This window comes from Uloborus diversus, chromosome 6 (assembly GCF_026930045.1).
Source record: "Uloborus diversus isolate 005 chromosome 6, Udiv.v.3.1, whole genome shotgun sequence".
In the NCBI taxonomy this organism is placed as follows: Eukaryota; Metazoa; Arthropoda; class Arachnida; order Araneae; family Uloboridae; genus Uloborus; species Uloborus diversus.
The window spans coordinates 130,007,680-130,034,347 of NC_072736.1; the positions used below are offsets into that span (position 1 = coordinate 130,007,680).

General features: G+C 34.6%; 1 protein-coding gene across 1 annotated transcript; it reads left to right on the forward strand.

Annotated features, from left to right (window-relative positions):
• The first annotated feature begins 2,540 nt into the window (after positions 1–2,540).
• On the forward strand, positions 2,541–20,453 carry LOC129223994 (ragulator complex protein LAMTOR2-like). The gene is made up of 3 exons (XM_054858387.1): positions 2,541–2,781; positions 15,238–15,400; positions 20,200–20,453. The coding sequence occupies exons 1-3, from the start codon at positions 2,714–2,716 to the stop codon at positions 20,347–20,349; spliced, it is 381 nt and encodes a 126-aa protein (XP_054714362.1). The 5' UTR covers positions 2,541–2,713; the 3' UTR covers positions 20,350–20,453.
• Positions 20,454–26,668: the final 6,215 nt, after the last annotated feature.

Below are 26,668 nucleotides of genomic sequence, written 5' to 3' on the forward strand. Positions count from 1 at the left end.
GCCCCTGCTGGCTGGTCGTCGTATTCGTATTAGTTAATCAGCACAAAGTACTTTTTCTTTTATCAGGGACAATTGCCACAATAGGCCATATGGTCGTGGGGAGGGAGGTTCAGGCTCGTTATTTGGACAGTTTGGTCTTAAAAAAAGGTAGTCTCCGATTGAAAAAAACTATAAGATCTTGAAGGAAAACTTAAGCTCTGGCGGCCCTGTATTGGTAGCCCAATTTTTTTCTTGAAGGGGCTCTGTTTTTTATTTTACTTTAAACTGAGCAGGACCGGATCTATAAATTTTGTGCCCCAAAATCTGTAGGGCCATTCCCCTAGTAGTATGTTTGTGACGTAATTAAGTCTTTGTGTAGTTTTTTATTTATTTATTTTTTAAAATTTTTTTCCCCAATTGTTCTTGTGGGTGGGACATTGGGCCCCCCGCAACGCGGGGTGTGCAGGTACGCAGATCCAGCCCTGGAACCGAGGACACTCATGCTCCCCTCTCCCATTGTACATATATACAGTAGGGGATTCGTAACTATATCGTCCAAAAATAAGCTGTGCTGACTGTGCGTAGATCAGAAACACGGTTACAAAGCAAGATTCATGCTTAGGAACATATGACGTTAACGTAATGCTGACGCGCGATATGCATACAAAGTCAGAAACCGAAACAGAGGCAGTGTCAGATTTCTCTCCTGAAGAAATACTAAAAATGATGCTGAACAAAAAAAGTCAACAGTTTCGGAATAGCATCGACCTTGCCAAAATGTTCATTAAGATAAAGTATAGTTGACATTAGTCCAAAAATTTTTTTATAACGGGGGGGGGGGCATCGACCCCTCCCGATCTCCAAAAGTGACTATCTTGGAATGAAGAAACAATTTAATAGTATCAAAAGAGTGCCTAAATCTTTCTCATGAGCGATGTCCTAACTCCATTTAACCCCTTGATATATCATATTGATCCCGGAAAATGGGAGCCCATATGCAACATTTTGAGAAGAGGGGGACCAGATATTTTCTTCATGGTGTAGCAGGATATATTTTCCCCGTGGAAACCGATTTCTGTAAAGATTAGAGTTATTAAAATTTGACATTTTTAATAACTTATTCATTAGTAGCTAGAGAAATGTTAATACATTTTTGCGAAGAAAAAATACTAAAATCAAAGAAGTTCTGATTTCCGAGGGTGCCCACTTGGGATAGGGGGGGGGGGGGTCATGGCGCATACTGCGCCATTAAAATATTTATAGGGAGGGGTATTTTTCTCATTTGGGGGAAGGAGCTCAATATTGAGACGAGTGCGCCCTTGCCCTTAGGGTGACGCCTCTGTGATTTCTAAGGGTGAAGAGGGGAGGGCTTGAGCCCTCACTTGCCACCCATATGAGCGTCTATGACCGGAGTACCCCCCCCCCCCCCATAAAGAGAGTCCCTCTAAAATGAGGATAAACATATCACTTAAAACTACCCCCTTAAAAAACTAGTTAAAGCAGCCTGTGCACCATGAACTCTCTCTCTCCGCGTATATTTCTTCCTAATAAATAACGTCAACAGTCCTGTTCAAGCGACGCATCAAATTAAGGACAGTAGTCCCTGAAAAGCTTCATTTGAATGACAGGGGTGCTCATCCCCGATGGGCAAGGGCGCATCTCCTCTCAATATCGCAAAAAACAACCGAGCAAGAGTCCCCCCGAATGAAAAAAATACCCCTAAAAGAATCCCCCTAAAAAACGCCATGATCCTCGACCTAGGTCGGTACCCCCTGTGAAGGAGGACATTTAATACTCAAGAAATCGAGCTATATTATGAAAAGAAAAACATTCCCCAAAAGTCTCCATTAGAGTATTAAGAGATCTCCTTTCCAATACATTCCTCTTAACCATTTCCGCCCTCTAAAAATCTCCGTAGGGACTCTAGAATACTAGTTCGAAAACCCATGAGAACTCTAGTACTAGTGCATTCTCCCCTCCCCCCCCCCCCCACAAAAAAAGGAAAAAAGCAAATTCAAGGGAAGTCCTCATCGCAATAAGGATCCCACAAAATTCTCATACACATCAGCATTTCTTAAGGAATAATCAAAAAGGAAACATTTAAATTGCTTTCGCTTACGACAAAGCCTCAAAGCTTTTGTAACATTGATTCCGAGCGTATTTCTCTGTACGCAAGAAAAAAATGGCAACCGACAATATTACTCAACTGTATAATTCGTCATGTAATTTATTTCCTGTAGAATTAGAAGTTTTTCGCCAAAATGAGCGATTATTTTGCCAATAAGTAAGCCCTACTGGAGTAGACTACGTTAGCCAATCATAGCTGCTTATTTTCGAGGAGTAGTAGCAACGTCCGTGGGACAAACCATCGATACAAACACTGAGATGAAGAACAAAATCAACTTGCAAATGAAATGCACTTCTTTCGAAAATTATTATCATATTTCAGAATTTAGACATGTCACCTTGATGACGTATTTATAAACAACTGACTCGGATATCCTGATGATGACAGCGACACCTATATTTAGTTCTGAAGGAGCAGGGCAGACATGGGACCATTAGGAAAAGCTCACTGTTAGGAAACCTCTATTATTCACATTCGTTGTGATTGTCATGTCAGGTGATTTCGCTCACATTTTAGATGAATTGTTGTGAAATAAGTCGAGTAGTTCTCGCTCTGAATTATTGCTAAAATTTACTCAAGTTGATTCAAAATTAATTTTAAGCTGATATGCTGAAACCAAAGGCTCTAACTCAAGTACTTAGTCAAGCCAATACTGGAGGAGTTTCCAGTACATTGTACGAATATTTTATCTTATTTATTTGCAGGCATTATAACTTCTCTTAGTTACATTTTCTGTTATTTATTGCAAACTTTTTTGACTATTTGTTGCGTTTTCTATTTCAGAGAATCGAGAAAGTTTCTAACTCTCAAAAAACATTTCTGTGTGATGTAGTGTATAAACGTTAATTTGTGATCATCATGTAGTTTTGACACTCCCGATGTAAAACTTAGTATGTTAATGAACTTAGTGAAAGTGTTTCTGTTAACTTTAAAATGTTTTTGTTCAGTATGCCCAAGTTATGGGTACTGTTAACATTGAAGAATAAGTCAGAGAGCTTCTAGGAATTTAATAGAGGGATCAGATTCCCTGAAAAGTATTCAGACCTGCCATTTGGGGGGGGGGAGAGGTCAGGAATAGGTAACTTCCCCCTCCCCAGCGTTGAAAAATTAATGTACAGTATAGCCCGCTTATTGGAATATCGGATAATAGAATATCCCGTTTAATGTAATAAAATTTCAGTGTGGTACTTCTCTATTGATGCATGCTATTTTTATCCCGAATAATGAAAAATCCCGCTTACCAGAATAATTTTTCGTGGCATTAGCAGGGCCGATCCTAGGGTGTCGGCCGCCCGTGTGCAAAGACCTAATGTGCCGCCCCTCAAGAGTAATTTGCATATTTTGACTCATCTTTAACGTCCATATAAATATTTCTTCAAATTTCTATACCAAGTTCTAATTTAAAAAAGAAAGGGGAAAAAAACAGAAGAATGGTGAACTCATAAAAAGGAAGAAAAGTTTTATAGTAAGAAACTCCGTAGGTACAATTTATATCTTTGAAGAAAGTAATAGATACCAAAATTTACTAGTCTTAAAAACGCATTTTATAGTCTGTCTTCGGTGACATTAGAAGAAGGACAGACGAGGAGGGTTTACTCAGAGAAAATTATCGAAATTGGGGTATGAAAAATAGTTTTAGCTAATCTTTGGTTGTGTTCGGTTGCAAGGACAAAAGAGTCGGGTATACTCAATGTGCATGGAGAAATCTTCGAAATTAACGTCAAATATCGCAATTTTAGGAACTTTTTTGAGACTTCAGGAAATAGTAATGTTGATGTTCTTTCCTAAAATTCTTTCCAAATTGAAATCGTTTTGAAGCTATTTTTTGTGACCGTAGCGTAGGAAGGATCGATGCTCTTCCCGAAAATTTTTCGAAACTTAAATTTTAAACACGCAATTTTGGGTTACCTTTGTTGGTTTTCGAAATTGAAGTTTAAAACGCAAATTTAGGCTGTCTTTGGTGATGGTAGGGGATCTGGCGGCTTTCCTCCGGTAATTTCTCGGCACCATTGTTTCAAAAACCCATTTTTGGCTATATTTGAAAACGATAGGGGAAACGTGAAAATATTCCGAACCGAAATATTTTTCAGAATTAAAATCCATTATAGGCTATTTTTTTTAGAAGGAAGGGGGTTCTGAGGCTCCAAGCGGATGTTTCTAAAAGCGCAATTTTATACTATCTTTGGTAACGTTAACAATACCGGGAAGCTTCGGCGGATCTTACGGATATTTTTCGATATTAATATCTGAAAAATACAACTATAGATTTTTGTCCCCCTCACCTCGACGATTGATGGGTATGCACTAGCGCGGTGAAAAGTCCCAAAAACTTGTTTTAGGCATTGTATGATAACGATGGGACTAAGAGCGGGCGGGGGGTCAGCGTGCCCTCACGAACTGTTTTTAGAAACTGAAGTCAATTTCAGGCTAGTTTAGTCAAGAATGGTTCTGTGGCTCCACGGAACTGTCTAAAAACGAAATTTTGAGGTATAGTAATTGCATTGGAGAAAAGGGAGATCCGCGGTCCTTTCCCGAAAGTTCTTGAAACTAATGTCTGAAAAACGCAATTTTAGTTTGTTTTTCAATAAATTAAGTGAGAGGGAGCGGGATTAAAGGCTTCTCTAACTGAAGACTGTCTTTGGTAGTAATTGCAAAAAGTCCATCGCAAAAATTTCGAAAAAGAAATCCGAAAAATGTCATTAAGCAATTTTTGATGACATTAGGAAAGGCTGTCCTCTAAAAACACATTTTAGATTTCGGAGCCAACATTTTTAGGCTATGTTTGATTACGTTAAGGTGGAAGGGGTGAATCAGAATCTTAATTGGGTCCTTAAGATCTGTGGTTCAACCAGTGAAATGTTTCGAAATTAAAGTCCTAGAAACGCAATTTTAAGCCTTCTTTAGTCTCGTCAAGGAGGTCATGGCATCCTTTTGGATCTTCGTTTAAACTTACTACCCGGGGCAAGAGCCCTGTCCTCCTGCCTGATCTCGAACTGGGCAGTTCATTCGGGATTTTAATTACAAAAAATTGCCGTAAAGGGGAAAATTACAAAATATTAGTTCGTCATTCATAAATGTTCGACTCTCAAAGGAGTCGCAATTTTCTACTTTCTTCCCACGCATCGACGATTATTGAACATAGATTTTGTTGTTTGAAATACTTATGATGAGAGTATCTAGTCAGTATAGCTTTATTTTTTGTATAAATAAAAAATGTCTTCATTGTTTAGGTCTATAAAAGCTTGGAGGGCCATCAGTGCTCCTTTTAGAAGACACCCTTTCATGCTTCAGGAGAGGGGGGGGACTGAAGGGAGTCGCAATTTTCCACTTCCTCTCCACGCATCCATGATTGTTAAACACAGAGTTTGTTACATAGTTTGTTGTTTGAAATGCTTACGAGAGTATCTAATCAGTATAGCTTTTTTTTTAATAAATAAAATATGTCTTCATTGTTTAGGTCTATAAAAGCTTGGGTGGTAAACATTAGTGACCGCCCTTGGTGCTCCTTTTACACGGCACCATTTCATGCTTCAGAAGGGGGCCTTTCTCCTCCCCTGCATCCATGCCTGATTACTGGTTCTGTCACAAATTTTGCAACCAAATGAAGCATGTGTGTAAATAGTAAATATTAATGGACAATGAACCAGCACAATGTTCCCAAACATTCTATTTTTCTTAAACTATGATATATGCTGTCGGGAAATCGACGCTTACTTTGATAATTGAACATTTAAAATTCAGCATATTTATTCGACTTATTATAAGTTATCTCGTGAGAAATTCTTGAGGAATTTTTCTTGATTATAAGAACTACATGATGCGGCCTGCGGCCGCCCTTGTGCGGTGCACACTCTGCACACCTGTTAGGATCGGCCCCCGGGCATTAGTGCCTATTCCATGAAGCAGGCTCAACTAAATTTACATTTTATTTTTTAGACACTTTGCATAGGTTTATGACTTTGGCTCCCCAGGGAAAAAATGAATTGATGGGCCTGAGAAAATTGTTCAATGTCAAAATATCAAGCACATTGTTAAGATCATGGAAGAAGCCAACTTGCGTATTATCATTTACACAAGGGTTCATCCTAAGCGAAGCAGAAAAGCTATGTGTTTATTAACAAGTCATGCAGGGCCAGACTGGACAATCGTCCAGTGCGTCGCAGGACAGTTGCAATTTGTGATTAAACTCCTTTTTTTTTTACTTTAAATGTTTAATAGAGGCTTGGGAGGCTATCAGGCCTTTTATATATGTTTACTATCAGGAGAGCACTTGAGGCATTTTTGAGCGTACTCACGTGAGCCGAGGAGCCTTTTCGTCCGTTGGTTTTTCAGGCCCTCATTAAAACTTATAAAAAATCCTCATTAAAACTTATTAAACTTAAGGTCCCTAGTTTCCAAATAGGCCGACATGGAATCTCGTCTGCTCTGATTGTACTTTGGGGCCGTCTTCAAAGGGGTGTAGAGGGCCCACTCTTTTTCAAAATTCAGTATTCCAATTATATTTTAGCAATGCACAAAATAAAAGGAAGGCCTTCACTTTGTTACAAAATGAAAATGTAATAATAATGAACAAATTGAATAGGAGTTACAAAAAGTATTTCTTCTGATTTTTTTTTTTTTTTTAAATAGTGTAATCTTAAAATAAAATCATCCAAAATTCTGTGTTATTATAATTGTGTAATAAAGGTCACCAAATGTACGTTTCAAACTTTTCCCAACAAAAAATGAAAATGGTATGTTTATAGGGTAAACTCGTGGCAAGCTTCATTTAAAAAAAAGAATGAATAGATAAATAAAATTTATATCTTTATTACGGCTCACCGACATATTTACATCTTAAACTGTTTACATAGATTTTCATTACGAAAATCACAGCTAAATAGAGAAAAATACAGAATCCCCCGAAATATGTTTTGATTAGAAAAAAGAAAGTTAAAATACAATAGGCGAGATTTAAATATTGCAGTGAATACACACACTAGTTGTTCTAAGAGTTTGAATGTAAAAAAAAACTTAAGAATTCAGGAGGTATGATATTTAGAATTAAAAAAAGTGGAAAAAAACCATAAGTTATCAACACCACATCAGTGCAAAATGTTAAAAGTTCTTTTTATTGGAGCCACAGACGGCCTTGTATTCCTAATAAATAGGCTGTACAAACCAACCAAAGTAGTCCAATGGTTTTGGAGAAAGATAATTGAGGGTAGGTTTTCCATAACAGTTTTAACTAGAGATTTAACCATAACCAGAATAAATAAGAGAGGACAGCCAAGAGGGGGTTTCCTCGAACCTTATTTCTTTTTTTTCACATCACCAAAAGTAACCTAGATGTGTATTTTTGAAACTGATTTTGGAAGCACTCTTGTGTATTTAGGACTTCAGTTTCGAAAAACTCCCAGGAGAGCAAACTCCTGTAACCCTTAGAGATGCCCCCTTCCCTCCCCATCATTTAAGAATGTCAAAATTTTCCTTCACATGCATCATTTCTAAAAAAATTCTGGGGGAGAGCCCTTGAACTCACTCTTCTCATAACATCGTTGATCATCGGGTTGTTGTAACGATCTGTCCGGCCCCAGGGGTAGATTTACTGCTAAGCTAAGGGCCAGCTTAGAGTAGTCGCCCGGGCCGTCTTAGCAGTCCAGTCCAGCCCTGAAGTCGAGACTTAAAAAGTGTAGGGAAGTAGTGAGCAATGCAGCTTAGCCAGAAAAAAAAATCTTGGATTTATAAACAAATTTGGAATAATTCCAAGAGATTTTGGTTATTTTACACAAAAAGAAAGGCATTTTACAACAAATCCCTCAAAAGAGTTTGAAAATTATGCTGAACAATGAAATGATAAAAGTAAGATCTGACAAATTTGGATCTGGGCACTAGGTTGCCCAAGTGACTAAAAAATACCTTGGCATCTAGTTGTTACAGAACAAGAACCCCCCCCCTGCCAAAAGCAATGGTGCACCCCCCCCCCCCATACTAGGAACACCCCCCAAAAGCGAGATTCTCTACCAAAAAGCAGAAAGAATCCTCTCTCCTTTAAAATTTCAGTGTCACCGTCTGCTTTAGGTGAGCACCCTTAATAACATGGGTGCCCATATAGGGGGGTAAGTGGGAGCTCAAGCCCTCCCCCTTTAGAAATTTTAAATTTCTTGCATTTAGCACTTTTTTTCTTTGCAAAAATGTAAAAACATTTCTTCCCCAGCCATTAATGAATAAGTTATTAAAAATGTCAAATTTTAATAACACTAATCTGTACTGAAATCAGTTTCCATGGGGGGAATATCTGAACCAGCCCCCCCCCCCTAAAATTTTGCATATGAGCTCCCATGCCCTCGAATATAATTAGTTATCATTTGATCCAATATTGTAATTGTACATAGGCGGATTTAGGACCGAGTTCCTGGGGGGCAGGATTTTTTTTTTAAGCATGTCCACGCTTTACTTTTTTGTGTATCGTTTTCATTAATGTGTGTTTTCATGCTGTCCTTCTTGAATTGACCTTAAGAGAGGGAGCTGGTATCAAGAGAGTGACGCAGGGCTCCCTTTTGAGTGGGAAATAGAAAATCTCCAATTTTAGGAGGCCGGGGATTTCTCCTTCGGAGAAAATTTTGTAAAATGGATATAAAATTCTGCATTTTGAAGCCTTATAAAGGTTAACTGGATAGACATAGAAATTGATAACTAGATTATACGGTTGTACAGTATTATTCAAATTTTGTAAGAAACAGCCATTTTCAGTTTGAAAGAAAAAATCAACTATAGGGTCATTCCATGTCAGTTCAACCACACCCCAACACCCACCATCTCAGATTTCAATGAAACTTTGTATACTTCTATGTTTCATAGTCCTATGTAACCTCCTAAAGTATTTCTTCTCTATTTAAAATTGTTTTTATTTTATGACCCTTCAAAGTTTTGAGATTTTGCGTTAGTTGTCATTCACAGTTCTCTCAGAATTAACTGCAGCTGTTTGCAAAAAAAATTATTTCTCAACAACTAAAGATAAAAAGTTTTTGAAAATTTTCACATTATACATTAAGACTTCAAGCATTTTAGAAAAAAATATATCAAAGATCTGAATTTATATTCAGCAATTGAAAAAAATTAACAAACTGAAAATTTTAAAAAATTTTCAATAAAAAAATGATTTTCAAAATTTTAATTTTTTGGCATGGTCTAAATTAAAATAATTTATATATTTTTTTAAATGATCAGTAACATGTGTGCTAACATATAAAATGAGAATCTTTAGGGGACTTTGAGGGATTCTGCCCCCTTGCCCCCCTTATTTTGATAAAAGAAAAAAAATCGATCACAATCTTACAAACTTTGCTAATTACTAATAGCATCAAAAAAAATTTGAATAATGACATACATTGGTGTTTGAACCCAAATTTAAACATTTTAATACTCAAGATTTTTTTGAATTGAAAGTAGTTAATTAAATAAATTAATAATAAACAATAAAAACAGGTTATCGCGAAATTTGAAATTTTCCTACAACAATTTATGCATACTAAAAATTATTGTTTAGTATGCATTAAGACAACATAGAAATTAAAAGAGAAATCATCTAATTCTAATTTATAACTAGGCAATTAATACAAAGTATCACAAATCCTATAAATACCAGCTCATAGTTCTTAAATTCCTTCTACCTTATGTCTGTTTCCCTACTAAGAAGATTAGAAAATATGTATGTCATTCTAATTATTGTGTTGTGTGTAATCAGATCTAGGCCAAATACAAGTAAAAATTTGATATCTGTCCAGTAATGATTTCTCTAACCAACTGGGCAAAGAACAGACTAAAAGACAAATTCGAAGCTAGACACTTCTAGTTCGCAGAGCTTTTAACTTGTTTCATTAATCTAATGCAATATCAAACTGAAACATGGATTTGTTTTCCGCTTATCAAACAGATTAGCCCAGAAAAGTTCAATTTCCCGTGCCCCCTCCAAAAGATTTTTCTGTATCCGCCCCTGAATTGCGGTATGTTGTTTAAAGCCACTTTTTATTTTATACAAATGATTTATAAACATTCTACTCTAAATATTCCTGTTTAAATACAGTGAAACTTCAGTAACTGGACACACTGATAACCCCTGTAACTGGACATTTATTTTTCTTAGGGTTGGCCCAATGCCAAATTCAATGACTGAAAATCTATCTAGCTTGACACACATTTGCGAGAACCCCCTATCAGTCCACACCCAATTGCTATTCTAGTTCAATTTTTGCTACCAACATTCTTTCATATTAACTTTTTCTCAGAGTTTTAGGAAATCTCTTTTAGAGAATTCCATCTTTTATCCAGGGGAGTACGCAACCACTCTGTGCTGTTAGTGCAATTCTAAAAGGATAGGATAAAATATACCAAACTGTAGAGAAAGAAGGCACCATTATACCTGTATTCTAAATAAGTGTGAGCAGGATTTTTTATCTTTAACAGACATGACTAACAAGAAGCTTTTATCTCTTTTCAACAATTATGTATTTATGCTTCACAATATATTCAAATATATTATTGATTTTACTATATACTTTTCAAAGAAAGAAAACGAAAAGAATAGAAAATTCCTTTACTGGAATTAGTTTTCATGATGTGAATATTAAGCATCAGTAAGTAAGTTGTACACACAGAAACTCTTTAGGAATTAAAATTTTAGAACCCCAGTAAGTTGACGTCCACTTAAGTCGAAATCTTTTCATGTTTCCTTGGTTTGTTGAGTTATGGAGGTTCCGTTGTAGTTTGAATTAGCACATTTTATATTAATTTCTTTTCTCTATTCTATTTATTGCACTTAATTGCATTGCACTAGTGTACACTCCCAAAAGCAGTTGAGGAAAAGATGCAAGTTATGTTGGGGGGGGGGGGGGAATCCGGACAAATATTGTTTTTTTCCCTTGCAAATACTAATTTAGTTTCTTATTCTCATTAAAAAATATACAAAAATCCATTGAATATGAGAGATGCAATTTATTTCCTCATTTGCTATGAAGGGAGGGGGGAAGGTAATTTACTTTATTTAGAACATATTATTACTAAGCAATCAAGCTATTAACTTTTAAGGGGTGTAAACTATTTTCAAGAAAGGAAAAGGATGAATTTGTTGCTGTACTGCAGTAACACTAAAATGAAAAACAGTTCCACTATACTTAAAATACACCGCCAGCTCAGTTATTCCATCTGAGGGCTGCAGTTTCGTGCTTTTTAGCACTCATCAGCCCGGAATAGGAATCACATGAGCTGGAGGCGAAAAATCTCTTAAGGGAGCCAAGAGAGCCAAACAAACTGGTAGCTAATACAGAATTAGCAAGCCAGGAGAATTAGGGCGGTAACTTACTACAAAATACAGTTCCACTATAACAATTTTTCTCAAACATAAGGGTTTAGGTGGGAGGGGGGGGGGTCCTGAAAGTGTTAGAAACTGCATGATTATAAATTGGTGTTAAGAGTTAATTTTTGTTTTACGTTGTCTTAACTAAAATGCAGTAATCTGTATGCAGATATTATTGTCTGTAACTTTTAAATTTCATGATATCTTATTTTCAGAATGTCTATATTTTAAACAATTTTTAACTATTTCAAATTTAAAAAAAAGCTTAAATATTAAATTTATATGTCTGACTTCAATATTAAACACACTTTATATATATATATATTTTTTAAAAATAATTGTTGGGAACTCTGTTTTCAGAGACATAGAAGAGCTTTTCTCTGATGCTTTCGTTTTTTCTGAAGAGGGGGGTGGGGGGGCAGAATCCCTAAAAGACCCATAACTTTTTTTCATAGGGGAAGTTAGGACTCATACTCATGATCATTTTTCATTGTTAAACATGATTTTTAAAACTGACCCTGATGTTAAAAATTTGACAATGGCTTTTTTCACCAAAAAAAAAAATCAATTTTTCTTTTTCCAATTTTTTAAAAATTCTTAGTATAAACCAAGATTATTATAATATTTTTAATAAAAATATTCAAAATCTTAGCATTTTTTATGAAAATTTCCAAAAAGGTAAGTTTATTAGTTGCTAAGAAACAATTTTTTCCCATTAAACAACAGTTCAGTTTGAATGTCTTAAAAATGACAAAAAATGCAAAATCAAAAAATTTGATAAGTCTATAATATCAAAATACATTGAGATTGAAAGAAAAAAAAACTAAGGGGTTGCTTTTTACCACAAAATAAGGAAGTATACCAAGTTTCATCAAAATCTGAGGTGGTACATGTTAAAATCCCATTTTTAGGGTAGATTTGGGGTGGAACTATCCCATATTTTAAGTTATTTCAAATGAAAAAGAAGCTTAGATTTTTTTTTACATTTGAGTCCAATGTTCAACACACTGTATATTTGAATTTTTGTCGTAATTGCTGACAATTCAGTTTTTAAGAATATGGAAGAGATTGTATGATGTTTCCTGCTTTTTTTTTTCAGAATGGGGGGGGGGGGGCAGAATCCCTCAAAGTCCCCTAATGTTTTTATTGGATAAGTTAGAATACATATTCATGATCATTTTTTAAAAAAATCATGATTTTTAAAGCTGACCCTCTTGTTGAAATTCAGAATTATGTCAACACCTTTTTTTGAAAAAAAAAAATTAAAAATTTTCACTTTTCTAATTTTTTAAAAATTTCTTATGTAAACTAAAACTATTAAGATATTTTTTTATCAACATGTTCAAAGTCTTTACATTTTATGCAAAAATTTTCAGAAAGATTATAGCATTACTTACCAAGAAACAATTTTTTTAATAAACAACATCTTCTCAGTTTGAGTTTCTCAAAAATGATAAAAAATGCAAAATCGCCGAATTTCAAAAGGCTATAAAATCAAAACGAATTGATATTGAAAGAAAAAAAATTAGGGGGTTGCTTATAACCATAAAGGGATGAAGTATACCAAGTTTTATCAAATTCCGAGACGGTGAGTGTTAAAATCCCATTTTTGTGGTTGATTTGACGTGGAATGACCCTATAGATTTCTCATTACAACAACATTTTTTTAATTATAAGTAGTGCAGAAAACAAAAAGAAATAGAGGTAGTGTATCATTTTGTTTTTCCTGTCAAAACAGATTAACAATATGCAGTAGAAGTAATTGGAACCCCCTTTGCTTAGGATTTTCAAAGACTTATCTAATTATTTTCAAGGATTCTGGAATAAATAAAATTATCTAACGCACTTCATTTGTACATTCCAGTCTCTGATATTTTAGTACTTGATTGTAAATTTTTACAGTCCTGTTCTAATTTTGTGAGAAATAGGTATTTTAAATTTAAAAGAAAAAAGAAACCATAGATTTCTCATGACAACAACTTTTCTTCAGTTGCAAGTGGGGCAGAAAATGAATAGAAATAGTAGTGTGTATTTTTTTCCGTGCTAAACAGATAGACAATATGCAGAAGAAGTGAGATAAAAGCAATCAATACAAAAGAATTTCCAAAATACTGCATTCGGGATTGAATAAATAGCAAGATATGAAATATGTCAGTCACAAAAATTTATTTTTTTTTCCTTTTCTTTTCTCCCATCAGAAAAGGACATTCGCTTTTCTCTTCATTTTCATTGAACTATTCAAAAAAGAAAAAGTCATGATTTTTTTTGTTTTAAGATTTTGGAAGATGTGTTGATACTATATAAAGTCCTCCCAAAACTGGGGGGGGGGGCATTGCCCCCCTCTGCCCTTTGTTATATCCTTTTAATGTAAAAGTTCTATCATTATATACTAAAGATTAGGCAGCATTTTTATTAAAGACAACTGAAATATAGAGATTTTTTCTAGGAGGTCCTCAAACTATTTCCTTTTCTTTTCTGTTGAAAGAGATATTCTAAAATTGCGTTTTATAGTTCCTATTTCCTAAGAATTCTTGGGAATGTTTCGGATCTCCCTCACCCTAACATCATTGAAGGTCGTCTAAAACTGCATTTTGAAACCTAAGTTTCTTAAAGTTACTGAACCCATTTTTTCCCTAAACGCTACCTGAGATGTCTGTAGCCACGTCTTTTAAGACTTAAAATATTGCAAAATATCTGGGTGAAGGCCTCTAAATGCCTCCTCCTAAAATTGTCTTTTTAAAACTTCAATTACAAAAAGTTTCCTGGAGGGAGATTTGAACCGCATTCTTTTCCTTAATGTCATTAAAAAGTGCCTACCTACACTTGAGTTTTAGAGCTTCCCATTCCGAAAAGTTGCCTTTGCAGGGTCCCTTGTATACGTCCTTGCCTCATATTAATGAAGACATTAATTTTCAGTGACATTGCATCCATTTGGAGTGATGAGGAAGCTGGCAGCCTGTCTGTTCCTAACAAAAGTATATTAAGTAAGGCACATATTTTGATGCAATGATTTTTTTCATCTTTTCCTTCAAAGGAGTGTAATTTAGGTCACAAAAACATCAATCAAATTCTTTCGCCAAATAAAGCTGCTTGAGGCAGCAAGTAGGGGGCAATGCCCTTGAACTACACTACTGAAGGTGGTGTATTTCGAAGGAACAGAGATGTACACCATCCCCCCACAAGCAGTAAGGCAAAGGCCAGTACTACAGAAAGCTAACCTAGTCGCCTTGTCAGCTTTTGTTGGGGCAAACCTAACTTGGCAGCTTCGTAATTGCTGCTATTAGGATCTTCATTACCTTTACAATGCTGCCATGTTAGGTTTGCCTCAACTATTGTTAAGAAAATTTATCAATTTTTAAGATTTCTTTTGCTCTTCTTATTTTTTTTAAATTTATTTATTTATTTTTTTTGTGTATGTGTGTGTGTATTTGTAGCATAATTTTTAGTTTTAAATGTTCAAGATTGTTCATGAAATTAGTAATTTTCACTAACTTGAATGATAATGACTGGATTATTTACCCATAAACTTGATTATTTAGAAAGTCAATAGAAACATTTTTGTTAGCAATTTTTATGTTTATCATGCTGTGACTTTGTTTCCATCAAAAACCCGTATTTTTCTAAATTCTTTTGAACTTTCTTTTTTATTTTTTGAATTCTTATTTCAAGGGGAGCAGGTATCACTTGTTAAGGTTTATTACAAATACGCATAAAAAAAGTTAACTTGCCGGTAACAAAAATAAGTTGTTAATTTATTTTCAGGTTTAAAGATAATGCTTTAAATATTCTCTTCTAGACTCTTGAATAGAGAAGGAACTTTGTTAGCGTACTCTGGTTTTGCTGGCAAAGATGCAAAACTTACGGCTGCTATAGCAAGCAATATATGGATGGCTTATGAAAAAAATGGATGTTCTGTTCTTAATAATGAATCCCTGAAGTTCATCATAATTGAATGTGAAGTAAGTTTTTAAATTTTAATCTGTAGTTAGTTTTTAGTATTGTATGCTTAGATTGTGTTTATCATTTTCTGTAATAATTTTTCTCAATTGAATTTGAAAATAAATCGTGAAATTTAATTTATATTAAGCTAAATGCATTAAATAACAATTAAAAAATGTGCATATTCTGAAAGTATTAACATTTTTATCTGTTACATCGTAGTTTCATTGCCAATTGCAGTCTAGTGTTGACTTATAGGAGGGATGCGTTTCGAGACTTCTCGCGTAAGTCGAAATTTTACATTGTGGAAAAAGGTAGTATGTCAAGGAATTTTTTCACACATACCTGATTATTTTTGACTCTTTTTATCATCACCGCAAATTGTCTTAAACCAACCTTAAATTATATCTTAAATTTTCTCTTACATAAAGAACTGAATTTTCACTGTATTTAAGAAAAAAAAAAACTTTTACTCAATATAAAATACTGTTACAATGCACAAAATCAATGATCAGCGGGAGAGAGAGATATATAAAATAAAACAATTCGGTACATACTGTATGTAGCAGTAATAAAATGCTGTACTATAATAGTACTGTATAGCAGATACAATAATAATATTTGTAACTTAAAAAATGAAGATGATGATGATTTATGCTGCGTGATCTCAGATCGTTATTCTAATACTTTTGCTTGGCCAGCTCCTTTATGACGTTTGGTAACACCCCTCTTCCTGCTCTCTTTAATCCACAATTTAAGTGCAGTTTCCATTTTAAAAATGTTTACATTTTACTCAGCCACTACTCTGTGAACGTTTACGGATTCCCCTTTTCCTGACTTTTAATTGTAATGAGAAGCAAAGGGATGTAAGTGCCAAAATTAAAAACTTCACAAATGGAAGGTGAACCTCTCCTCTGTTTTGGGGCTAGAGATAGTACTAGTAGACCTCTCAGATGCTGCTATACAGCATGATGTAGAAAAATTCTTCAATGAAAGTCTACCTAGGACCACATCTTTAAATGCGGTTTATTCAAAGCTTGAAAATGTCCACTTATATCCTTCTGTTTCTCATTGCCTCATATGGAAGATTAATGCATTCCAAACTGTTGTGCTTCCTTTGACGCATTTTTCTGTTGCCGAATTACACTCAGAATCTTTAGCTTTTCTTCAATTGACATCAACTTTTTCTTTTTTTTCATCTTCATAAACTTTACATGAAACAGTGCGCTTGGGTGCCATTATGTTTCAAAAACTTACGCATTTAGAATGAAAACAAATAAATGAAAAGTGAGGAGTAGTTATTTGTATACCCTAACAACACTAGCAGTGACTCTATGGGGCTTGAGTGGGCTCGCCCCCCCCCCCCCCTTCCCTCCCCATAATTTGTGTGTGCATGTGGCTTTTTTCAGAATAAGTGGCCAGTGTTTTACTCGAGAAAGAGTTTCTTTTTGCTTGATTGTCAATGAAGTTCCATATATCCATCAAGACAAAGGCCCTATTTAATTCACTAAAAGATGTTCTTGTACTCCTACACTTGCCTTTTCTGTATCTAAGAGAACTGCTTGGAGTATGTTGCGTCAAATATGAGGAGGAAGTTTGCAGGACTTCAAAAAGCCCCAAGCAATATGTATTCACTGCATGACTCTCCCACAAAATAGTACTGTAAAAATGTCCCTCAAGACAAGGGACATGGTCTAATTGAATCAGAAAATTTGCCTACCAATTTTTAGATTTCTATATCTTGAAAACGCCTTGTCACATATTGCTGGTTCATGCAAATCACAAACATCAGAAAATATGTAAAATGGCATTTTCAAGGAACAAATATCGGAAGATGCCCCCCCCCCGAACCCTTTTACCGAGGGGGAAATTCCATACACCTTAGACCCCCCCCCCCCCCCGCCCTCAGAGGCCTGTGCAGTCCGACCCCCGAAATAATTTTCGCAAGTCCAGCCCTTGCCTAACAACGGGATATTCAGACAGTGTGAAAACTTCTACTCTCAGTGATGCTAAAAGGATGAAAGTCTATTCACAAAGCCAAATTTTTTAGTAGCCAGTAACGAAGCTAATACTTAAACACCACGATTCCCATCCGAAAATTTTCATGTTGCGTGCGAGAAATGTGTGTTCACTCTAAAATTCGTTACTGGTAAAAAATTCTCGTTATATATTTTCTTTGTATTGTATGTATTTTTTTATGAGTCGAATCACTTTGTAACTTAAGTTGACTGTAATGCATTTACAAAATTAAAACAAGAGATGAAAAGTCCTGAAGTTTTTGAGTCTAGAATCAGAAATCATAAAAGGAATTCACAAGTTGAAAACAAAATGTTACAGTGTAGCTCTGATAAGTTGAAGCTTGGCCTTGATATTGATTACGTCTTTTTGAGAAGTTCAGTGAAAAAGGGATGCTATTGTTGCATGGATTTGAGGTGGAATACTTTTGCAAAACTTCTGCGAAAGCACCAATCCTTATTACCCTAAATGGCAATAAACATTCCCGAGATAAATTTTAAACTTTACCTTGTTTCATATTATACTTTGAAATGAAAACTATACTTGTTATGACTTTTCTGTAAATTTAAAGCTGGAGCTCTTTTGTTTTGATTCAAGTTTTTATTTATGCACAGTTTTCACTGTTTTTAGTATCTAAAGTGAACTTAATCATAACTTTGTGTCGTATCCAATTCTGTTTTAAAGTAAATATAGATTTAAAGAAAAAAAGTAAATCCATATTTTTTAAATTCAAACAAGTATTTTAATTGGAAAATGAAATGATTTTTTTTATTACATAGGAAAATGGGTCAGACAGACCATCTGTTTTCTTGCTGCCCAATACAAAGTAACCTTGGAAAAAATGTTGGCCATACAGGCACAAATGGTTCAATGTAAAAAAGTTAAAAGAAAAGTTTCTCTTTACAATGTCGCTGCTGTGTAAAATCAAAAATCATCCACGCAAAACAAAATAAAGACGTCAAATCTTAAATCGTTTATAATCAAAGCTAAACAAAAAGAGGGTCTACTGTATTTCCAATGGATTAAATAAAAAACTTCTTTGATCATATGTATTTCTATATCATTTCTCATGCACTGCTGCTAATCAATGTAGATTTTTTTTATCGTTAGTTTTGTGATGAATGTTTTTGAAATTTCAAATCATTTAATCTTTTTCTGACATTTAGGATTCTGAAATTTTGTGTAACTTACCTCAAAAGCTAATTCTCACTTTAATAAAAAGTACAGTGCAACTGCTATGAGCCACCCATTCTATATAGCGATCACCTCCATTAACCACCAATTTTCCAAGGCGTGGATATTCCACTCTATCTTTTCAATGTCAAAAACTGTGGGAGAGACCAACTAAACCTCTCCTAACAACCAGCAAATTTAGTCTGGGCATACACCAGTCTTCTCTTGCTTATAAAAGGGGAAATAAACCATAAGGGGGGTAAAATCTATTTTGATAAGAATTTCAAATCTTTTTTTTCTTTCTTTGAGCAATCACATTGCTTATTGTTCTCACTTGATGGTTTTGATGTTCCTATGATTTTATTTTCCCCCGCCTCCCTCTGCAGCACCATTGTCTACCGGTCCCTCCTGAAGCTGCTCTTCTAGCAAAAACAGTCTCCAGGTTACGTTCATATCCTGAATGCACACGCATACATACACACCTGCACACACACATACCTACACTCACTCATGCATACACACAGAAACAAACATACACCTACACACACATACCCACACACTCATGCCTGCACACATACACACACGCATATATAAACAAACACACACACACATTTACGGACACACTCATACCTGCCCACAGACACAAGCACACGAATACACACACACACACACTCATCCCTCGACACAAACACACACACCTACATACACACGCTCACTCGTAATTGCAAAAAACATAATTTGAATTCCAGCTGCCAAACTTCAAATTAATTTTTTTTTTTTTGTGTGTCGCATTGACTAGAGCTGAAAAGTTACAAAAAAGAAGGCCTAATTTTTCACACCCTTAGGAAATTAAGCTGATGTTTGGTACATCTCGCTGCATGTCATACCCACATCTGCCATTGTTGAAGTTTAATAAGGGATGTAGTTTTTCAAGAGGTTGTCCTGAAAATTTAGTCATTACTTGCGAGTAGACCGGAAGCATTCCTATGCCATTTTAGTGGTCAGAATCTATTTTCAGCTTGTTTGAACAGGTGGGTAAGCTAAAGTTGCACTCAGATTGCACTAATGATAAACAGGTCAGACCCATATGTGCCATTGTTGAAGATTAATAAGGGCAGATGGTTTTTCGGAGATTTTCCTCAAAATTTAACCTTTACTTGAAAGAGGCCGGAGGCATTCCTATGCCATTTTAGTGGTCAGAATCTATTTTCAGCTTGTTTGAACAGGTGGGCTGATGTTGCACTCAGATTGCACTAATGATAAGGACATTGATAATTAATCTTTGAGTCTAAAGGCTGAACTAGAAGCAGAAGTTGGTTCAGAAAAAATAAAATCTGAAGCAGACAAAATTCTCCCATTTTAAAGTGAATTGGTTCTTAAATGGAAAAATAATCTAAGAAGTATATTTTAGAAAAAAATTTTTAGTTTTCTATTTGAATATATTCTTTTCTCATCATAATGTCCCTTTCATGGAAGTAAAACATATAAATGATTTCTGTTGGTGCATTGTTTTTTTCATTTTCAAAACGACCTCTAAAATTGGCCAACCTTTATTAACAACCATTTTTTTCAGGAACAGAAACACTTCCAAATTTTAGGATTTTTAATTATATTATTTATGTGATTTTAGGAGGGCTTTGTGGCAGTAACAGGTGTTGCGAATCTTCTCCTTTGTCTACAGGCAGATGCTGATGTAGACTTAGGAATATTAAAAGCTAAAGCTGAAGCACTAGCAAAATATCTTGAAGTACCATTGATGCAAGTTTCTGCTTCTGTCTGATTCATTTTTTGTGTAAATTTTAACTGTACTCCCGTATTGTTATTGTTTTTCAGAACTTTTTCATTAAATTATTTTTAATAAAAATATAAATACTTTTTACTGCATTTGAATATTCTTCAAAACTTTAATTGTGATTAAATTTATGAAATAGAAATTTTGAAGCAACACTTAAAAATCATTCATATTGGTATATTCATGCATTTTTAAGTGTTGTATATTTAATTTAAAATCCAGTAAAAAAGCAATGGGGTGGTTTCCTTCAGTCAAAAGTACTACTTTTAGTCACTCAAATGGATAGAATGAGCAAAAAAAAATTACATGGACAAAGAAAATACTTTCATTTTCCCAACAGTTTTTTAATTATTTTTTTAAAATGTCCGATTTTTCAAACAAGGTGTGGTCTTTATGACGTCACAAACGATGCAATTTGGCGCATCTTTCTACTACGTTTCTACGTTATGATAATCAAGCAGCGAATTAAAATTGCACTCTACACTTGCTATCAACCATATCATTGCCAATACTCGTGAGTAAAGATGCGAATTAAATATTTTGTTCTGTGAATGGCAACATTGAATGGCATTTCATCATTTGTGATGTCACACGATTAGTGATGTAAAATACCTGGGTATTTATTTTTAGGGGTAAATACTCAGGGTATATACCCGGGTTAATACCCAAAATGGGTATTTACCCGGGTATTTATTTCAAAAATTTATATTCAACTAAAGTACTTTTCTGTATGCATTCCACTATGTATATATAACCAACCAACAAACTTTAAACAAAACAATATATTTTTGCCCAAAAATTGTATTTTGATCACATATTTAAAGAATTATTGTGTGAAACAACTTAGCAATCTAATATGATATTCACATTAAATGTGTTGGATATGCCTAATCAATTTCCCCATCTTTCTTTTTTGTTTTTCACTTTTCAAAGCGAAATTTAAAGTTTTACAAGTGAGTGACAAACTAACGCCTTCTAAATACTAAATGCCTATCTCGTTCTCCCTTTTAACATAGAGCAAAATGATCCCAGTAAGCATACTAGGGGATTTACAATGCCTTCGGGTAAATACCCAAAAAAATATTTACCTTCCCACCCGACATCACTAATTGCGTGTATTAAAAATAGTTAGAATAAATTTTCATCATGAAGTACCAGGCAGCAAATGCAAATGAGCAAGGCAACAGAAAACAATATTTGATTTTTTTTTATTTTTTTTTGCTTATTAATGTGAAAACTTCTATATTTGCCACGTTATCACTTAAACAGCAATAAAATGAATAAATAAATAACATCATAGTCTTAATAAATTCTCAGTTTGTTCTTCCAAACATCCCTCATGCTTCCTTTTTTCCTTTTTTTTCATTTTGGATATGACTAACCTAGATTTTTGATATCCTGAAGTTCATCATTGAAATGCTTATACTTGTCCAATTATGACAGTGAAAAGAAAGATTCTTTGGTTCACAATATGTTTCTTTCACAATTTCATAAAGTCTTCCAATAAAAAATATTATAAACTGTGTAATGCATCTGTGTGTATCAGTTTTACCAATTATTTCATATTTAGATTTTTTTTTTTAAAAATCTGACTCACTTTTTGCATTTTTTTGTAAAATACCCAGCTTTTGGGTATTTACCCAGGCCTTGGGTAAATACCCGGGTAAATACCCAATAAATATTTACCTACCCACTGGGCATTTACCCGATCCACATCACTACACACGATAGAAGTGTAAACAATGAAAGCGTACCAATTTAAGTTAATTTTTTAAAAATATTAAACTTAAATAAATTATTTAAAAAATGGTCAGATCCTATGTTTTTAAGCATGCTCTTTTAGAAAAAAAATACTTTTAAAATTTTGGAAACGATCCCATTTTCTAGAAATGAGGCAGCGAACATTTTCCAGTTTTGAGTAAAACATGTTTCAAGTTGCAGGACTTGGTAAACTTTCATTGATTTTTTTTTCCTAAATCATGCTGTAAAACAGAACGTACCAGGGCTACTAGTACTATTTCTTGCCCCAAGACAGAGGAAAGGTTCATCTACCATTTGTACTAGTTATCCCCAAATTTTGGATTTTGCCACTTACATCCCTTTGCTTCTCACTGCCTCAAATGTGCTATTTCTTGTCCCGGTGTCCTAGCAACTTTAACAAAGTGATTTCCATTTTTTCAAAATTTGTTTTTCACCTTCTGAAGAACAAATTACAGGCATTTAACGTTATTGAATAATGCTCATTTATGCGGAGGCTTAATATTAGTACTAAACTGTCATTACCATCCAATGTCCCTTGTGAAAACTTCTGTATTTATTGGACTGCGAAGACAGCAAAAATAACTAAACTGTAACTCTGAAATTGATTTTTACAATGGTTCAAGTATTCTTATTAAGTTTCCTTTTTGTTTGATTGCATGCCTTAATATGTTTCTTGCGTAGTTAAAACTACACCCAGCTACATGCAATATGCCAGCCAGCCCGGTTATCACTCCAGACTGCAGTTTTGTTCTTGTTAGAACTCATCAGTCTGGAATAGTGAATAACTAAGCTGGAGGCCGATATCATCTCATCAAAGCTAAGAGCGCCAACCAACTGGTAGATAAAGTTAATGTCTCTCAGCAGCGAGTGTCAGTGTCCACAGCATGGTGCGGTTCGACTCATAAATTGAAGACAATGCTTGAGTATTTAGCAGAAACTTGTCTTTAAGCCATGGCTAAGGTAGAGCTACATGAAACATATCAGACAGCCTAGTTATCACATCCAGAGACTAGTTTTGTTCTTGTCAGAACTCATCATACAGTAGAGTCTCGAAAATGTGAGTCTCAAATGTCTCAGGTTCCGCTTAATTCGAGCTATCAAAAAGTTTGATTTTTTTCCACTCCGTTTTTTTGTTGGAGCAAATGCATTTTGAAACCACACATATTTCCTGTATTCCCTTTCTAGATGTCTTAAAAGAAAAAGGCAGCAAAAAATTAGTAACTATAAGATTCCCTATACATTTATGGAGTAGAAGAAAATGATCTGATGTGTAAATTACGTCAGATTCTTCCTTGTACCTATATCAACCATTTTTAATAGCTAAAGATGATTTCTGTTATCATCAAATTAATGGCTTTTACTTATTATAAAACTTCTGTAACTGCTTGTACAGTAAAGTAATAAAGAACGATTGCAACGGCTTTGTCGCCAGCTAGAACTCTTCACGAGACAGGAAATTTTAACTTGACTAGAGCCAAAATAATTCAACAAAACAAATCGAAAGGAAATCGAGGGTAGACTAATTGGAATTTTTAGTTGCTCACACGTTTAGTAGCCATCCTGGATCACTTTTGAAAATTGATTTATGGGTAATTAAAATGGAAATTTAGGTGAAATCTTTTCTTCCCTACAATATTCCCTATACTTTATGATTGAACTGAAATATATGTATGCCCTTTTGTCATCCAAATAGTGAAAAATCGTAATTGCTAAGATAATACGAATTTTCAGTAACCTGAGGTGGCGTCAGCCCCAATTGCCTCGAATTTTCGAGACTCTACTGTAGTGAATAACCGAGCTGAAGGCAGATGTCATCTCATTGAAGCCGAGAGCACTGTGAGATAAATTTACTTTATCTATGAGTTTGTTCTCTTTCTCAGCTATACTGAAATGACACCTGCCTCCAGCTTGGTTATTCACTATTCCAGGCTCACGATTTTTAACAAGAACGAAACTGCAGTTACTGGATGTGATAACCGGGCTGCCTGGTACACTGTATGTTGCTGGCTTAGGGGAGGTAACTTATTGCTAAATAATCCTCAGCATTTAGGGTCATTACTGTCTGACCCATCGATTACGTAGAAAAGCTAATATCCGGTTTATAGGCGGAAATGGACGTATCTATTAGTTTATAGGGTAGGGGTGTTTGTTGGTTTGTTATAAATGTACACTTTTGCCTCTCTATTATTTAGCCTTAGTTCTGTAAAAATGAAAATTTGCTCTCAGCAACATTTTTTTAATCTAAAGTATATTCGATTTATATTCTCTCGAATATAATCGAATATACTCGATTTATTTATTCACTACAAGGTTTTGAGCTTACCATTTTGCTTTTACGTTCCTGAACGAAATGAAAAAAAATATTTTCTTTTTGTTTTTTCCATGGTAACTATTTTTGTTTTCCCTTATTTTATTTTAGAGAATGCAATAAATTAATAAGGCACTAGTGACATTATAAAACGCGTGCATCAAAATCTAATTGTTATTTTCCCTTCTCCCCTGCTAGATTCATTCAGATGGAATAGTCTTTACTTGGCAGATTGCCAAATTACATACAATCCGCGGTCAAACAGTACCATCCAGCAGTTCTTACTGGCTTTCGTGACTACTGGGTAAAACTGGCAGCTCAAATAACTTTCGGCTCTTATAGCAGTCATCACAACTTTGTTAATCAGATAAGAATGTTTTGTGTAAAAATTTCTAAGCTTCTTGGTTAGGTGCCTTCAATACCAAAGTAAATAGAACAAAATTCAACTACTTAAAATGTCATTACCACACATATTCATAATGAGTTGCTTTTAACATTATTGGACGTTTTTACTTTCTTCTATATCTAATATATAGAAGAAAGTATTGGATTCGTGCAAATTTTCGAATTTTGACGGATTCGAACGTTTTGAGGTGTGCTGAGTCCATTTCGACCATTTTTGGAAAATGTCTGTCTGTCTGTGTGTGTGTGTGTGTGTATGTATATGTGTGTGTGTGTGTGTATGTATGTGTGTCACGTCTGTGTGTGACCAGTTTTTTGTGGCCGCTCTACAACAAAAACTACCGCATGAAATCGAACGAAATTTAGTACACATATGTGCCCCTATGTGAACTTGTGCCCATTAGTTTTTGGCGCGAATTCCTCCAAGGGGGGTGGAGCAATGGGACGTTTTTCGAGTTACGCGTGCTTGCTATTCCTCAGGAAGTTACTGGCGGAATCAAACAAAATTTGGTCCATATGTTGGTATTATCAGGAACAGGTTCTGATTCAATTTTGGTGTCAATAACTCAAACGGGGGTTGAGCTGTAGAACGTTTTTTGTCGTCAATTGTGACAGCTGTATCTCAAGAAATAATGAACGGAATGAAAGAAAAATTTATCGACAAGTAGCCCTTAGTGGGTATAAGAACTGATTTTATTTTTGTGTCAACAGCTAAAAGGGGGGTAGCGCAATCACCCGTTCTTTTTTTCCATTTTGAGTGCCCTATCTCAAGAAGTAATGCTACGTTCTGGTTGAAATTTGGAATATATGTGAATCCATATGTAAACAGGCTTTGGTTCTATTTTGACGCCGATCGCTCCAAGAGGTGTTGATTTTTTTTTTTTTTTTTTTTTGCGAATAAAAATATTTTTATTAATGCAACAATAAGAAAGATAAATCGTAATAGATTGTCGTCTGCATATTTCTCGTGATTTTAATTGTATGGAAATGATAGGAAATATTATCTCAATGATTTAAAATTTTGAACTGTTGCCATCTTATGTTTGTTAACAAATAAAATATTTGTAATTCATTCAAGCAAGGCTTTTAAAATAACTTTCAATTTTCGCTCTTTGCTTGGCTTTTGCAATAATTCAGACATTGGGATAGTCGTCAAGTTTTTGCATGTGTCATTTTGTTTTTGTTGGGAATATTGCTTCCTCGTCAAGCATGGGGAGGGATCAGAAAAAAAAAAAAAAATATATATAGAAGAAAGTTTCGTGATGGCCACAACATACTAGTTTTTTTTTCTTTTTATGCTTATCCTAGAAAATTGCCCATCAAGTTATGACAGGTGCAAATTGCTTCAAAATTTGAACGAAGCAATTGCCTGTTTGGTGATATTTTGATGATTGAAATTTTAACCCTAACTTCAGTGGATGAACCCTAAACTCCAGTAGGTATCTTTCATTGTTGACCACTCTTTCATTTCTTCATTCCCCTGAAATGACAGTCTTACCAGTAAAACAGTCAAGTTACCGGATCCAGTTCAGCCTTGTCAAATTAAAGCCTTTCCCTGCATGTCAATCATTACCAAAGCATAATATCAAATTATCATACCACGACTCAGGTTTCGTTGTTGTTGATGTCGGGAGTGTTACTCGATCATTGGCTATTATATATCTGTACCTTGGAGGGATACAACACTAATATGTCCATTTTCATAACTTAACAGGAGAGTAGTTTTTACCACACTGTATTCTATACCTCTAAGTGAAAGTGGACTTTGTGTTCTTTTAAAATACGCTATATCCATTAATTCATAATGGGTTTTGGACATAGTGCTCTATGCCTCTA

Bases quoted from the DNA above. Each gene is read 5' to 3' on its own strand.
- LOC129223994 (XM_054858387.1), top strand. From the start codon at position 2,714: ATGCTGAAACCAAAGGCTCTAACTCAAGTACTTAGTCAAGCCAATACT. The intron at 2,782-15,237 runs GTACGAATATTT...ATTCTCTTCTAG, and splicing joins GGAGGAGTTTCCAGTACATT to ACTCTTGAATAGAGAAGGAA. The intron at 15,401-20,199 runs GTAAGTTTTTAA...ATGTGATTTTAG, and splicing joins TCATCATAATTGAATGTGAA to GAGGGCTTTGTGGCAGTAAC.